The sequence below is a fragment of the Microtus oregoni genome, unplaced genomic scaffold (assembly GCF_018167655.1).
Source record: "Microtus oregoni isolate MIOR12 unplaced genomic scaffold, Mior012 000014F_ref0000157, whole genome shotgun sequence".
Classification (NCBI taxonomy): Eukaryota; Metazoa; Chordata; class Mammalia; order Rodentia; family Cricetidae; genus Microtus; species Microtus oregoni.
The window spans coordinates 5,032,332-5,047,724 of record NW_024543073.1 but is presented as its reverse complement, the minus strand read 5'-3'; the positions used below and the strand labels follow the sequence as shown (position 1 = coordinate 5,047,724).

General features: G+C 36.4%; 1 protein-coding gene across 3 annotated transcripts in view; it reads right to left on the bottom strand.

Moving 5' to 3' along the window:
• Positions 1–15,393, bottom strand: part of Gpbp1 (GC-rich promoter binding protein 1) — a 64,195-nt gene that overhangs the window by 20,185 nt on the left and 28,617 nt on the right. For 2 of the 3 annotated variants that reach the window (XM_041663402.1, XM_041663401.1), the window contains exons 4-7: positions 5,927–6,050; positions 5,572–5,795; positions 1,074–1,140; positions 38–97 (exon numbers count right to left, since the gene is read on the bottom strand). In XM_041663402.1, coding sequence (XP_041519336.1) covers positions 38–97; positions 1,074–1,140; positions 5,572–5,795; positions 5,927–6,050 — 475 coding nt within the window. The remainder of the gene's footprint in view (positions 1–37; positions 98–1,073; positions 1,141–5,571; positions 5,796–5,926; positions 6,051–15,393) is intronic. The other variant, XM_041663403.1, reaches the window with a different exon arrangement.

The window sequence follows — 15,393 nt, the reverse complement described above, 5'->3', positions numbered from 1 at the left end:
GTTGTTCCCAGAAAAACTGAATAATAAGGAAACATACCTAAGAGAGGAGCTTGGGAGATTTTTTTGGTTGGGTATGTGTGTGTCTGGGCGTGTAGGCCTGGGGAGAGTGGTAGAAATACTAATTTGCAATACAGAAAAAACAATGCCATTCACATGGTTCTAACAAAAATGTCTGACCACCCCCTCCCCCACCCTCAAAAGCCATTAAATAAAAAGGGAGATCAAAAGAAAGCAAAATAATTTTCCAGTTTTAACCCATAAATACAATTAAGACTAGCACAGGAAGTGGCAAAGTTTAAAATAATGCCATTATCATTAGGACTAGCATGCAATCATAAGCCACAATCCTTGTTTAGTAGGCTGTTGGTTTTCAATTAGAAAATTACAACTGAACATGTGTACAAGTTTTAAAATGGATAGCACTTTTAATTTGGTATCAAATTCAAGTTTATTTTTCAGAAATCTTACAAAATTTCCATTATTTTAAACTTCACTTAAATCTTTTAAAACTTTCTAATTTTTACTATGAGTGCAATTTCTTCTGTAAGATATTATCAAATTAAATTCAGCAGTTTTAAAGGGAGTTATTTACCAGAAACTCTCATTAAGCTTTAAAAATCGTATCAAATAATTTCTAATATAGACTAATCAAAGGAAAATCTATACAATTAGTTTAACAGTCTACACAAAACCGTTTTCATACATAAAAAGATTAACTTCGTGTTACTAGAAACTTACTTTCCCAGTTAAATTTCAATTATAAAAAACTAAAAATTTAAACTATATACTGAGTTATTTGAGATTATCAAGGCTGCTCTCAAAACTACATTAACCTAGAATCATTCTTAAAAAGCATACTTAATGACACTAGCATGTGCAAATTAAATATTTCAATTCAAACTTATACCCCAAATTCCTTCCTTTTAAAGGTATTACTACTTCAGCAACTTAGCAAATTAAATGTAATTATTATTAAATAGTTTTACTGTACCCTATTTTATACTTTTTGTAAAGAGGTAACCTACAAATACAATATATTTGGTACCTCAAAAAAAAATAAAATAGGTACTTACCCCATACACCCGCAGCTAAAGATTTATTCTGATTTGGTTCTCTCTCATATTCAGGATTTAAAGATGGCTGAAAGAAAATTAAATTTAAAAATGTACCAAGGCATATCTAAGTGTGATCCTTTAAAGAAAACGCATGGTTACACATCTTATATATGATCAGCTTTAGTTATAGTAACTAATTCTCCATAAACTTTCTTTCTATTTTCTCTGCTAACCATCAAAATGTCTACTGTTTATTCTCACTGCTAGTTGAAGACAAAGAGAATCTTTACCTTCACCTAACTATTAGGAGAGCATCTGAAATAAAGTGAACAACAAAGACACAGGATAGAAATGTAGCATACTGGTAAAGTGCTGGTCTAATACATGCCAGGCCTAGTTAAATAATAACACTATCTATACCAAAAGACAAAAAACACGGAGCCAAGGATCTATCTACTGGCCCCTAGAGTAGCTGCTTCTTAGAAAGGATAGGGAACAACGGCTTTAGTTCAAAGTCGAGCAAGACAGCAGCAAATGAAAAGCCCCAGTCAGAAATAGAATGCTTTCTGCAATATACAATTATGACAAAAGAGATGAAAATTATACTCTTCACCAATTCTATTAGGTGTTTTTATCAATGGGAGGATGAGGCAAGAAAATCCACAACGTCATCCCGAATATATAATGAGACTGAGGATAGCCTGGGCTACATGATAGCCTGTCTCAAAGAAACAACAGAAGTAACTAAATACAACTGTATGCTACTTTTTCCGTAACTTGCATGTCAAAAAAGAAACAAAGCAAACACACATTACCAAAGCAAAGTATGAAATTTATTTCAAAGGGTGCTAAAGATTATTCAAAAGAATTAAGAGCATTAATGATACTCTAAAGCTAATCTTGGTAGATGTTTACTCTAGAATTCTAAGACTTACAGTTTCTTTAGAGTAACTTTACAGTATACCAGGTTATTTTTCATATTACCTGCTAACACAGCCTGATTTCCTTAAGGAAGACACTTAACATTTATAATGAACAAAATGAATCCAAGTACAAATACTTTATAATTAAGCACAGAAATAAATTATTGGCATGGGACTAACATTACTATAAAACCCCATAATATATATGCAAACCCGTACACCTAATTCCTTCACAGAAAACAACTAAAGAAAGAGAAATAAGCTTATTTAATGGCTAGATATCTTTTCTCAATTACATGCTAATATTAAATATACTACTATAATCTGTATAGTTTATATATTAACTATAAACTATGTCTATACTCCAGACCTAAAGTTACAATAACTGATAACCACTATCTAGAACTCGAAGTGAGAGATAATAAAATAGCAGCAATTAGGGTAGCGTGGGGTTTTTTTTTTTTTTTTTTTTTTGGAGGGAGGGGTGAAACACTGTCTCACTCTGCATTCCTGGCTGGCCACAAACTCAGAAATCAGTCTGTTTCTGCCACCATGCCTGTCAGCCATTAGTTTTATTAAGAGCTTAGTGTGTGTGTGTGTGTGTGTGTGTGTGTGTGTGTGTGTGTGTGTGTGTTCAGAGCTAGCCATTTAGTACTAGATAAACTAATGGTACAGGTAACAATACATGGATAGAGCAGGATGCATTTATATACTAGGGAACCTCCTCTCTCCCTCCCTCTCTCTCATACATGAATAACAAACAGCCATGAATTTAAAAAAAGAGAAGGTGGTTTACATGGGAGGATGAGAAGGGGAAAATGATATAATTTTATTATAATACTAAATTAAGAAATAAATTTTAAAGGAGCTTATAATATGTGATGTGTTTAATTCACTAGAGTTTCATTTTCTAATCATTTTTATGTGCACTGGTATTTTGCTTGCATATATTCCAAATCTTGGTGTTACAGTTGTGAGATGACATGTGGGTTCTGGGAATTGAACCCGAGTCCTCTAGAAGAGCAGTCAGTGCTCTTAACTACTGAGCTGTCTCTCAGGCCCTCACTACACTGTTTAATGCACCATAAGAGTACACTATTATCCCAGTTTGATGATGTAAGTTAAATTACCTGGTGATCATCAAGTAGAAAAAATAAACAATTCAAATGGTTAAGATGCAGCAATGGTCAATGTTACTTGATACAAACACCTAAAACAAATCATTTCCTCTTCATTTTCCCTAACCACTCCCTTGCCCTAAACCCAATCCATCCAATTCTTTCCCTTGAGCTACGGGAAATGTGACCAAAAATGTCCAAATACTTTGTCTTTGCTTATCAAAGTACTCAAACAAAGCATTACTTAATTGTCACTAGTCTTCCACTGGAATAATTTAAGAACTAAAATGTTTTACACTAAATTAATCCTTTCTTCCTCCCAGGTTGTCTTAGTATTTGTGGTGCTGGGAATCCCACCCAGGGTCTTAAACATACAAAGCACATGTTCCAGCCCTGAGCTACACCCACTCCCAGTTTTTAGGTAATGCTTGTTCCTTCTGATCAATTAAGTCCCAGATTCAGTGTTACAAAGAAACTTCTTTAGACTTCCCTAAGGTAAGTAACTACTCAGTCACTTCCTATTCAAATTCTCTGCAAAATACAAGCTATTTTTTTCATTTGATATTGTCTTCCCACTAGGAATAGCTCAATGAGAACACAGATTCTGCCTGTTATGTTAAACTATATATTCTGCATGCCATGAACAGCAATAAGGCTAAATACAGCAACTCAAATACATACTAAGAAATAGTAGTAATAATATATAAAAAGAAAAGTGCTGATTCTCTACTTACACAACCAATAAATTTTCAATTGTCAGGAATGAATCAGAGCCAAGCACACTTGGGAAATGAAGACAAAGTTATCCTCAGCTACATAGTAAGTGTGGGGCCAGCTTGGCTACACAAACCTTAACTCAAAACAACACAACAACAAAACCCAAAGTAAGACTGTTACTGGGTCATTTTTCTTTAATGGTTTAGTGTTTAAAGACACATACTGAGATTAAGGAGCAAGAAAATAAATGAAATCTCGTTTTCATTAACTCAGGAGAATCACATGAGCCCTAAGTTCCAGACAAGCCTGGGCAGCATAGTAAAACCCCATCTTAGCAAAATACCTTTTTAAGACTGTGTGTCTGTGTCTCTGTGTGTGTGTGTGCACACATGAGAAAATGAGAGATTATGAGGCACTTGTAAATAAGCCACTGAACTCACGAGGCTACTAGTTCTAAGGGAAAGTATTCAATTTTCTTAAGGAATGAAAACCACATAAATATGCCAAAAGATTCTGAAAAGGGTGGGAACGGAGGAGGAAGAGAATTGTTTTACGGACAAAACTGGCCACCAAAAATATCCCTTTAAAGTGGCAAGGGGAGATGGCTCAGGAGGCAAAGGTGCCTGAGTTCAAACTCAAAAACCTGAGTTCTATTACCTGGACACGTATTATAGAAAAAGAACCAACTCCCTAAAGCTATTCTCTGGAGGTAACTTATGCTTTTAATGTCTGCACGTGGAAAGTAGGTACAGACAGGCAGTGAGTTCAAGGCCAGTCTGGTCTATTCTGTGAGTTCTAGGGCAGTTAAGAGTTAGATGGTGAAACCATATCTCAATACATTAGTAAGAATAATGTTTAGCACACTGTATACGTTCTTTCATTAATTCCACAGTCAAGGTATTATATTTGCCTTTTTTATTATATTAGTAGCCATGACTAAATATCCTAGAAAATTAGCATAGAGGAGGAAATGTTTAGTTTAGTGCACGTTTTCAGAAAGCCCAGCTCACTAGAGTAGGAAAGTCACTGTACAAAAGAGAAATTAAGATCATGGAAGCAGGAAACAAAAAAAAAGGGGGTAACTCCTTTTATTCCATTTGAACCCCAAGCCACAATGTCCAAATTCAGTATGAGTCTTGACCCTTTTAATTCTCTGAAATTGGCACCCTGGTCAACATAGTAAGTTCCAGGGCTACAAAATGAGACCCAGTCTCAATAAAACAAAAAGCCAATATATCTTAACCTCCACAACACACTGTGGCCTACACCAACACACATAAAAGCACACAAACAAAACTAAAAGGTAATTTAAAAAAGGTGTGATTCCGTACAAAATACGAGTTTTAAAATAGAGTAGACAACTTTAAAATAAAGTAGTTCAACTTAGCCTGGGCTGAAGCATGAAACCCTGACTCAATATAAAACACCCACAACTGGAAAAGCACCTGTTAGGATGATCCTACAGAAAATTACCTGTAAGTGGCACACGCTTTTAATCCCAGCACTTGGGAGGCAGAGGCAGGTGGATCTCTGTGAGTTGGAGGCCAGCCTGGTCTACAAGAGCTAGTTCCAGGACAGGAACCAAAGCCACAGAGAAACCTTGTCTCGAAAAAAAAATAAAATAAAATAAAAAATAAAGATCAAATGAAAATTACCTGTACTAATATAAAAACAACAACAACAAAAACCTAGAAGTGCCCTGATGCTGAAATGGCACTTGCACAAACATCGTTTGTATTAAAATGATGAGAAACTTACAAAATCCTCAGCCTCAAACTGTCTGCGTTCTCTTTTGTCTTCTTTCCTCCCAGTTTCATTGTCAGGGATGTTGTTTTCATGTAGTCCTTGGCTTTTTCCAGAATGGAAAATACTGCTACGAGAACGGGAATTTCCACCATGGTATCCCCCTCGATGATTTATGTTTTCTGTACCATTTCTGCCATGCGTACGCCATCCATTTTTTTCTTTCCTCCCAAAATTACCTTTATTTGATAACAGTAAAGTAATATAAATTCAAAGATAGTTATACTTAGTGACTGAATAGCAATCAAAACATCCTAAAAGATCATTTAAAAAACTATCACAAATTCTCCCGTTCCTTAGCAAATATTACCTCCGTTAGGACGTCCAATACCAGAATCAAAGCCATCTGAAGAGTTGTGTCGTCGACGACTCACATCGTAACGATTTTCTGTCCATGAAAAATTTTCAGAATGCTTCTCAAAATTCAGTGATGACTGAAATAAATACATATACACTTATTACGTCTAAATTTAACTTTAAAACCAGCAGCACACCAACATATTTCTAGGAGTTTAAATGGTTAAGAATACGTGGAGTTATTTCCAAGCTTTTGATATATGCATGAAATTAACCACTGTTAGTCTCTTTTCTTCTGCTTAAAAAAAGAAAAAGCATACTCTTCTGAAAGAATTCATGAACTACACCTATTTCTCCAATAATAGTAACAGCAAAAGTAGCAATAAAACACCAAGAAAACCAAGTTAAAATGTGACTCACTTTAACAAGGTATAAAATTCTGTATACCACACTCTATTTGATGTTAACATTTTAATTCTGTTTTCTTCTATTTAATAATTGTTAAGTGTGAAACATTTAAGTTTCCTAGGCCCTTCATAATGTAGTTAAGTGCAAAAAGAAAAAAAGGAAAGTTTACAGAGTAACTATTTCAAAAATCATAACTATACAGTGCAAGGTTATTTATAATGTTTATTTAATATATATATACATGAATGATAATCATCATCAAAATTCTCATCAATCACAAAAATTTTTACTTTATGTGTCATCAGAAAAAAATCCATGAGCAAAGAGGTATATGAAACAACACAAATAAGGCTATTCTTATGTGGAAAAGTAAGTAAAGGTTACAAAAAGCTACTCTTAGAAATATAAAGAACTAAAAGGAATGGGGGAAAGCTGGAGCAACTACCTACTCCCTTTAGAGTCCAGATGTGCCCTAAGACCCAGATGCTGAACACAAGAGTTGCAGGATTGTCCTTGTGATTTGGAGCTGGCTTTGATCTGATTTTTGGCTGGTAGGCCTAATATCTCCGATGCTTCTCTGTGCTATTACATACTGAAATATTAAGCTTGATTATTTTAAAGGGAGACTGCCTAGAGTCTCAGAAGAGACAGTGAGTTTCTGAATAGTGTTGGGCCTGTTAAAGATTGTGGGAACTCTGCAAAGTGAAAACAAATGCATTTTGCATTATGAAATGGCTACGGCCTGTGCAGGAATGCTGAGCGTTAATGTGTTTGGTCACTTAAGTCGCCAGTTGGTGGCACTGTTTGGAAAGTTGTGGAACCTTAAAGAGGTAAGCCTAGAGAATGGAGAGGACAAAACCCACTTTAGATTTCAAAGCAGAATTCCACTCACTCTCTGCTTTCTGTCTGCCCATGGAATATATTATCAGCCTATCTCCAACTCCTACTGCCATGAGGGAACGTCTCTCACAAACTATAAACCAAAATAAAGGAGAGAAATGCAACAAAAAGGCAAGAACAGAAAAGTATTTTTGTACATTGAGTGAAACTAAAAAAGACAAAATTCAGTGATAAAGATGGCATTCTATATATGGCTGGTAAAAGTATACACAGATAAGATATGCCCACAAAATTATGACGAATTGGCCAGTTGCCATATTCAAATAATACATTATTTTTACAATTAATGCAAACAAGAGCCTAACCTATAAGAAAACACAGTTTACAGAGAGGAGGTATTAACTGCATGACCAACCAAATTTTCTTGACATCAGGTAATAAGAAGGGAACCAGAAAATTCTGACAATCTCTCTCTCTCTCTCTCTCTCTCTCTCTCTCTCTCTCTCTCTCATCTTTTAGTGTTCTTACTTCTGAACTCCTACTTCCATTAAAGAACTGGGTTAAATACTCAAAGGTGTAAGTGACAAAAGAACCAGTATTTTACCGGTTACAGACAAGGTCTAAAATCTGTTCATGCTTTATCATAAAGTAAAAGTGGTAATCTGGAACCAGGTATACAATTCTATCCATTCTGTTACTTCACAGCAACATTTTTACAGACTAAAGTTACTTGCAAACATGACAAAATTAGTTGGTAACAGGTTCCATGCAATTTAACAATGCTTTAGCATAGCAAACTAGTTAGGAAAAGTAACATGGTCAATTTCTAATTATTAGTGTATAAAAAATACAAATAAATATTCATATCATTCCAAATTTGAAAACATGGACTCATATGGAAATATTACAGAACTAAAAATCTGAAAGAATTTAAAATAACATTACCCTCTACCTACTTTCAGAGAAATTCTTTTTCTGCATTTGGAATTTCTAAATTCCAACATTATCATGACTTTTTGTGACTTCAATATTCACTAAGACTCTAAAAGCAAATTGTTATCATCAGTTATTATTCACACATATCTGAACAAAAGGGAAGCTTTGTTAGAGTAACTGCACTTTAGGCAGAAGATAAACCAAATCAGAGGCATTAATATACATTAATATACTAATTCAACCTTGCTGTTTCTCAATCTTAAATACACAATTAAGCAATTAATGGATTTTGGCTATTATAAAGCTATAATCATGAAAATAACTCATGTCTTGGGGGGTGGGGGAGACAGTAATCAATGGAGCCCTCCAATCTCTGGAACTTTTATGCCCAACATAGTAGCAAACTCCAATGTCATCCACTTTAGTATGATTTTCATCGTCCAGACTCTATGACTTGCTGTTGCTTCTGTCCCCCCCCCTTTTATTGCTCCCCTTCCCCTCATTTTCTTACTCTCCCTCTCCACCACCTCCTACCTCCTTCTTCCCCTCTCAGACAGGTTTTCTTTGTGTAGCAATCCCTAGCTGACTTAGAACTCACTCTGTAGATCAGGCTGACCTCAAACTGAAGAAATTTGCCTGCCTCTGCCTCTTTTACCCTTTTTAACAGATTACAAATTCCAGTTTAATATTTGTCCTTACTCCATAATCAATTCACAATGGCTTTGTCAAAGCGAAATTGATCTTGTATACTAAACTGTGTCCCTCTATTAGTCCTTAATCTATTGTCCTTTCTATGATATTCAAAATTGCCAAAAGTCCCCTTCTTTTAAAAATGCTTGTCTTGCTGGGTGGTGGTGGTGTAGGCCTTCAAGGAGAGGCAGGTGGGATCTCTCTAAGTTCAAGGCCAGCCTGGTCTACAGAATGAATTACAGGACAGCCAGGCTTTACTGAAACCCTGTCTCGAAAAACCAAAAATAAAGTACTTTGTCTTAAAGTGAGTACCAACACTTGAGAGGTGAAAGCAGGATGACCAAGAGTTCAAAGTCAACCAGGGATTAGAAGACCCTACCTCAATCATTCAAACAGGAATAAAAAAGTCTTCCTTGTGCTTGTTTCTGGACATGTGGTGTTCTGCTATACATAAAAAGGAGCAAAACAACTGTCAAATGTCATCTTCTTTTGTTGGGCAATTCTATATGCATTCATTTATACCTCACATCTAACAACATGAATAATTCAGATTATTTTACCACTTCCGCTCTCACTCCTGATCTGCATTCTCTACTGATAAAATATATATGTTTCTGAGTTTGGTTTTACTTTTTTTCCATTTTTATTCATTATTGGGGGGAAGGCAGACACACAACCTCCTAAGGGAAGATTCTCTCCTCACACTTTCATGATGGTTCCTGAGATCAAACTCAAGCACAGCAAATATTTCTATCTATCCACTGAGTACTTTTAAATTTAGACATGTCTAAACCATATCTGTACCATCACATTCATGTTTGAGTGACCAAAGCCTACAATCAGAAAGATAATTAAAAGTAATGACACTTTGTATGCTAACTTTAAAAAATTAAGTTGAAAGCTGGCTCAGTGGTTAAGAGCATAAACTGCTTTTCCAAAAGACATGAATGAGTTTGATTCCGCACTCTAAGTGTCTACTTGTGTAAGCTTCAAGGGATCCAATGCTTCTGGTGTCTGTCAGTACCTGCACTCATGTGCACACATACACATATAGACAGACTGACAAGAACACACAGATTTCTAAGACTTCCAACAGGGAAAAAAAATTTAAAGTAAAAAGGCAAGAACGAAGGATTATCTTTGCTAAATGGATTACCCAGCACCTACTAACACCCAAAGAGTGAAGGCATTTCCAAGTAACAAGTAGAGCACTAGATGCTTTAATAGAGGACCATGGTCCAACTCCCAGCAACCACCAGTTTCAACGTATCCTAACACCATTGAGGTAAGGCAAAATCTGTGTTTCACAAATGTTATGAATTCAAGAGTACAGCAGCCATGCCATGCCTGGAAGGCAACATTCAGAAAAGCTCCCCTTCTTTCTCTAATTCTCATATGCTTTCAGTCCTCTTCTCCGGCAAGATATTCCCTGAGCCTGGAAGGGTGATATAATGTATCACGTAGGTCCAGAGTGGGAATAAATATCTTTTTAAGATTTTCACTCAACAGCTTTTTTATTTGAGACTTGGCTCTTCTAGCCCAGGGTCATGCTATAGCCTAAGCTGTCCTGAATCTCCTGGAAATCTTCTTGCCTGATCCTTCTAATTATAGGTGTAAGCCACCAGACTCAGCTACATTCAACATTTTAGTTTGCTTGTTTCTGTTGAGACAATCTGTAGCTCTGGCTGTCCAGAAACTCAACCAGGCTGGTTTCAAAGAGGTTTACCTGCCTCTGCCTCTGCCTTTGAAATGTTGAGATCAAACTTGAGGTCTACCGTGCTGGTCCTTACATTCACTGCCTTGTAACTGTCAAATAATTCCTGATTGGGGATAAGGTGGAAAGGAGGGATGTATCTCAGGGAAAGGAGAAGTTTATCTATTTGTGATTGTAAACAGAACAAAAGTACCTGGCATGCTAGGATGAAAAGGTACTGATCTATCTATTAAGGACAACCACTTTAAAAAATAATATATTCACCATCACCAGTTACATTTAGCTATGTGCTTATAAGTCACAGCTACTGTGAGGGACAATCTACCATGGGACCAATGAGTGCATATTCCCTGAAAAGCACACGCAAAGCACAAAGTTTTAATCATTTTATAACCAAGCCCTTTCTGACTTATGTTTATGCTGTAACTTTCTTAAAGAATAAAAAACAGAGTTTCACAAAGAATGGAACAAAAAACCTATTGGACACCTACCCTATTACCATTAACAACCCCTCACCCAAAGAAAGTCCTCAAAACCGAAGTGAGAGATGTCCATTAAATAAGATAGCTGCGTATGGGAATCATGGAATCAATCTTTAATTTTTGTGTTTGTTTCTTTTGGTCTGGTTTGGTTTGGTTTTTTGAGACAGGGTTTTTCTGTGTTATTTTGGAGCTTGTCCTAGAACTAGATCAAGGCTGGCCTCGAACTCACAGAGAGATACACCTGCTTCTGCCTCCTGAGTGCTGAGATTGAATGTATGCTCCGCCACCACTAGGCTTTCCATGGAATCAATCCTCCTCCCTCCAACTTCCCTTTCCTTCCCAAAGGCTCTTTTCAATCTTAGTACTAGGCCTATAATGTGCAAAACAACACAGAATATTTGGTTACTTTAAGTATCCCTGAATTGGTAATATATGACTCTAAGCCTATCTTGTCTGTCCAGAAGAAGAAAGAGTATATCACCTATTACATCTCCACAATCCAACACTTTTCTGAATTGGGTGAATTCTGACCTCCTGCTGCTGCTCCTAGGAATATTGACAGCAGCCTTAATTATATGCCGTACAAGACAAATCAAATGAATTTGGTTTCAACATTTATCAATCAATCAGCATTTGACAAAAGTGGAACATCATTCTAAAATTCAAGTACAGCCAAGATTATGTAAGGGCTGAAGAGTAGTGATTGAGAAAGATATGCCCACCCCCTGCATCCCTATACAAAAAATTTTATGCGCCAGAATTGCAATGCCACTACTGCTTTTTGCATGGACCATTTCTCACAGGAGTCATTTGGAGAATGAACATTAACTAGGAGTAGCAACCTCTTCTGAAACAAAGAATGGTGGGGTTTTTTGTTTTGTTTTAGGGATTTTGTTAGTTTTGGTTTTCCAGCACAGGATTTCTCTGTGTAGCCCTGGCTGTCCTGGAACTCGTTTTGTAGAGCAGGCTGGCCTCAAACTCTAAGAGTTCTAACTGCCTCTGTACCCAAGTGCTAGAACTAAACGTGTGCACACCATTGCCTGGCAAGAACAGGTTTATTAAAAATGTAGCTGATTCCCTAAACTCAGTGCAAAGGAAACATCTACCTAAGCCCCTCTAGCTGTTAATCTCCAAAAGCCTTAGGAAGCATGATGAACCAGTGCCTCTAACACTCGTTTTTACTGTTTGCTAAGTCATCAGTCAATCAGTCATATATTTGTCTTGAAGGGTCTTTATGTCTTCTCCTAACATCCCAAAGAAGAAGGCATGTTTATCTAATTGCAAGAAAGATAGAAAAACCTTTCTAAGCCTCCTGAAAAGTTGCCAGTACAATATCTAAGTAAGAAACATAAGACTGAAAAGAGAGACAAGGTTGGTATTCAAGAATGATTATACATATTATAAAAATTCAAGATGAACTGAAGCATAGGTTAGTGTAATAGAACACCTGCTTATTCGCTTCTGATAGGCCCAGGATTCAATACCAGTCACAATAAATGAGAAAAGTAATACCCAAAACAAAGTATGGATTAATACATACTCAGAAGACTAACATGAGATATATTATTACTAAAGCCATAATTTAAAAACAAACTATTTAAAATTGTACTAAGGGAAATACATACAAGAATGAAAAAGTAATTTAACTTTAAAAACACTAAAGATAACATACAAGATCATATGTCTCTGTACTTTTCTCCAACCCATACTAAGAAAAGTAACTCAGGAAAAAAAAAAGCCTATAAACAATAGGTCAGATACATAAACCCAATGTCTAAAACACAAAATGGAAAATGAACTGTGAATAAGTAAATATTAAGGACATGGTGGCTGTATAGGTAACGTTCTATTTCCAAAATAAGGCAAAATGTTTAGGACATGACCATATAGTGACTGTAAGCTTACAAATTTCATTAAAACATTTTTGGTGTAGGAGGTCCTTCTGTCTTTGTGTTGCTTTTATTGGTTAATGAATAAAGAACTGCTTTGGCCTATAGTAAGGCAGAACCTAGCTATGAGGGGAAAACTAAACTGAATGCTGGGACAAAGAAGGCAGAGTCAGTGAGAAGCCATATATCCCCACTGGAGACAGACACCGGAACTTTATCCAGTAAGCCACAATCTCATGGTGATACACAGATTAATAGAGGTGGGCTAATTTAAGATACAAGTTAGCCAGAAATACGCTTAAGCCACTGGCCAAACAGTATTGCAAATAATATTGTTTCTGTGTGATTATTTCGAAGCTGAGCAGCCAGGAATGAACTAACAGCCTTCCTATTACACCTTTTGTATAATATTTTTCAGAACATAAAAACAAGACTGTGTCTCAATTACTGAAGAGGACTTTCTTAGCATGCATATGATTTCAGACTCCAGAACCACCCCATCAAAGTCTCACTAATCCCCAAACTGAACTGGAGTACAACTTGGGGTATGTAGACCACACTGGCCTCAAACTCATAGATTCACATCTGCCTCTACTTCTTAAATGCTGAAATTAAAAGCATGTACCACTACACCTTATCCAAAATGCTACTTTTACTGCAAACCACATCCAGCTCAGTCAAATGGGTGAAGATGCTTGCTTGTCAATACTGAAAATCTGAGTGAGTCCTTGGAATCTACATGGTAAGAGAAAACAAATCCAGGCTGAAAAGATGGCTACTCTTCTAGAGGTCCTGAGTTCAATTCCCAGCAACCACATGGTGGCTCACAATGAGATCTGGTGCCCTCTTCTAGCCTGCAGCATACATGCAGGCAGAACACTACAGACACTACATACATAATAAATAAATAAATCTTAGAGAGAGAGAAAACACAAATTGTCCTGACCTCCAGGTGCACAATGCTGAGAAAAGAAACACACACACAAACAGGGGCGGGGAGGAGACAGCGCTTGATAGTTAAGAGTACCTGCTGCTCTTCCAGAAGAGCCACATAGTAGCTCACAATCATCAGTAACTCCAGTTCTAGGGGATAGACACCCCTCTACTGGCCTCTGGATATCATGCATGCACAAGGTACAGGAACTTAAATGAAACCTAAATACTCATAAACAAAAATTGTTTTAAAAATTTTACTGGATTAATTCAGAAAAAAAATTAAAGCAATGGGTTAAAACAAGAAGAGAAGCTGGGCAGGTTCCAGGACAGGCTCCAAAGCTACACGAAGAAACCCCCATCTTAAAAACCCAAAAGAAAAAAAAAAGAGAGAGAGAGAACAAAGGAACTACAGAAGTCCTGTACTAGTACACAAAGGCAAATTAAAATTTATTTAGATCTATACATATGCAAAAACACTATGTAAACTGCCCTAAGGTACAGGCGAGTAAAATGCATGTAGTTTATATTTTGACCACATGATGGGGCTAAAATTCTACATGTCTCAGAAAGGTATAACTGCAGTTATAACATTATCACCCTGAATTCATCTATCTGTACATCATTCCAAACAAAAACTGAACACAAGAAGGCTTTATACTAAACAAATGTTTGTTCCATTTATTTAAGACAAGATTCAAGGCAGAGACATGCATGATACAAAGTCTCAGTAGAGAACAAGCAGTTAATTACAAACAGAAGACTGGTGATTTTTAGGATGAAAAACTAAGCTGCAAGGTTATATTTAAAAAAAAAAAAAGTTAAGAAAAGAGAGAGAAATCATTAGAGCCAGGAGTAGTGGCACAGGTAGAGGCAGGCAGATCTCTGTGAGTTCAAGGTCCGAAGTCAGCTTGGTTTACACAATGAGTTCTAAAACAGACAGGGCTACATAAAGACCCTGTCTCCAAAAGTAATAATTATTATTATAATAAATTACTATATTGTATTGTATGTATGTATGTATGTATATATCTCACATCCCAAAAAGCACGAGCTTGAAGTTGTCTCTTTAGGGTACTGGTTCTCAAAAAATATTTACATTACAGTTCTTAACAGTAGCACAATTACAGTTATGAGGTAGTAATGGAAAAAGAATCATGGTTGGGGGTCACCACAACACAAGGAACTGTATTAGGAAGGTTGAGAACCACTGCATTACCATAAGACAAAAAACAAAAAACAAAACAAAAACTCAAATCTTAAGAATTCAGATTAATAACCACTCAGATTGATGACCACTCAAGAAGTAACATGTTTGGAGCTGGGCTTAGGTGTCAAGAGCCTGTAAGATCAGCTACTAGAGAACTGAAACAGGAGGATCACACAAATTCAGGGAATCTAGCCTGGGCAACTTGGTGAGGTTCTGTCCCAAAGTGAAGAGCACAGTGCAACACCACACACCTGATGTCCCAGAACTTGTAGTTGGAAGGAGGTTCAAAAGTTCAAAGGTCATACTCCACCACAGAGATTTGAAGGTCACTCTGGGCTATAAAAGACCCTTTCCATCTTTAAAAAAAAAAAAAAAAAA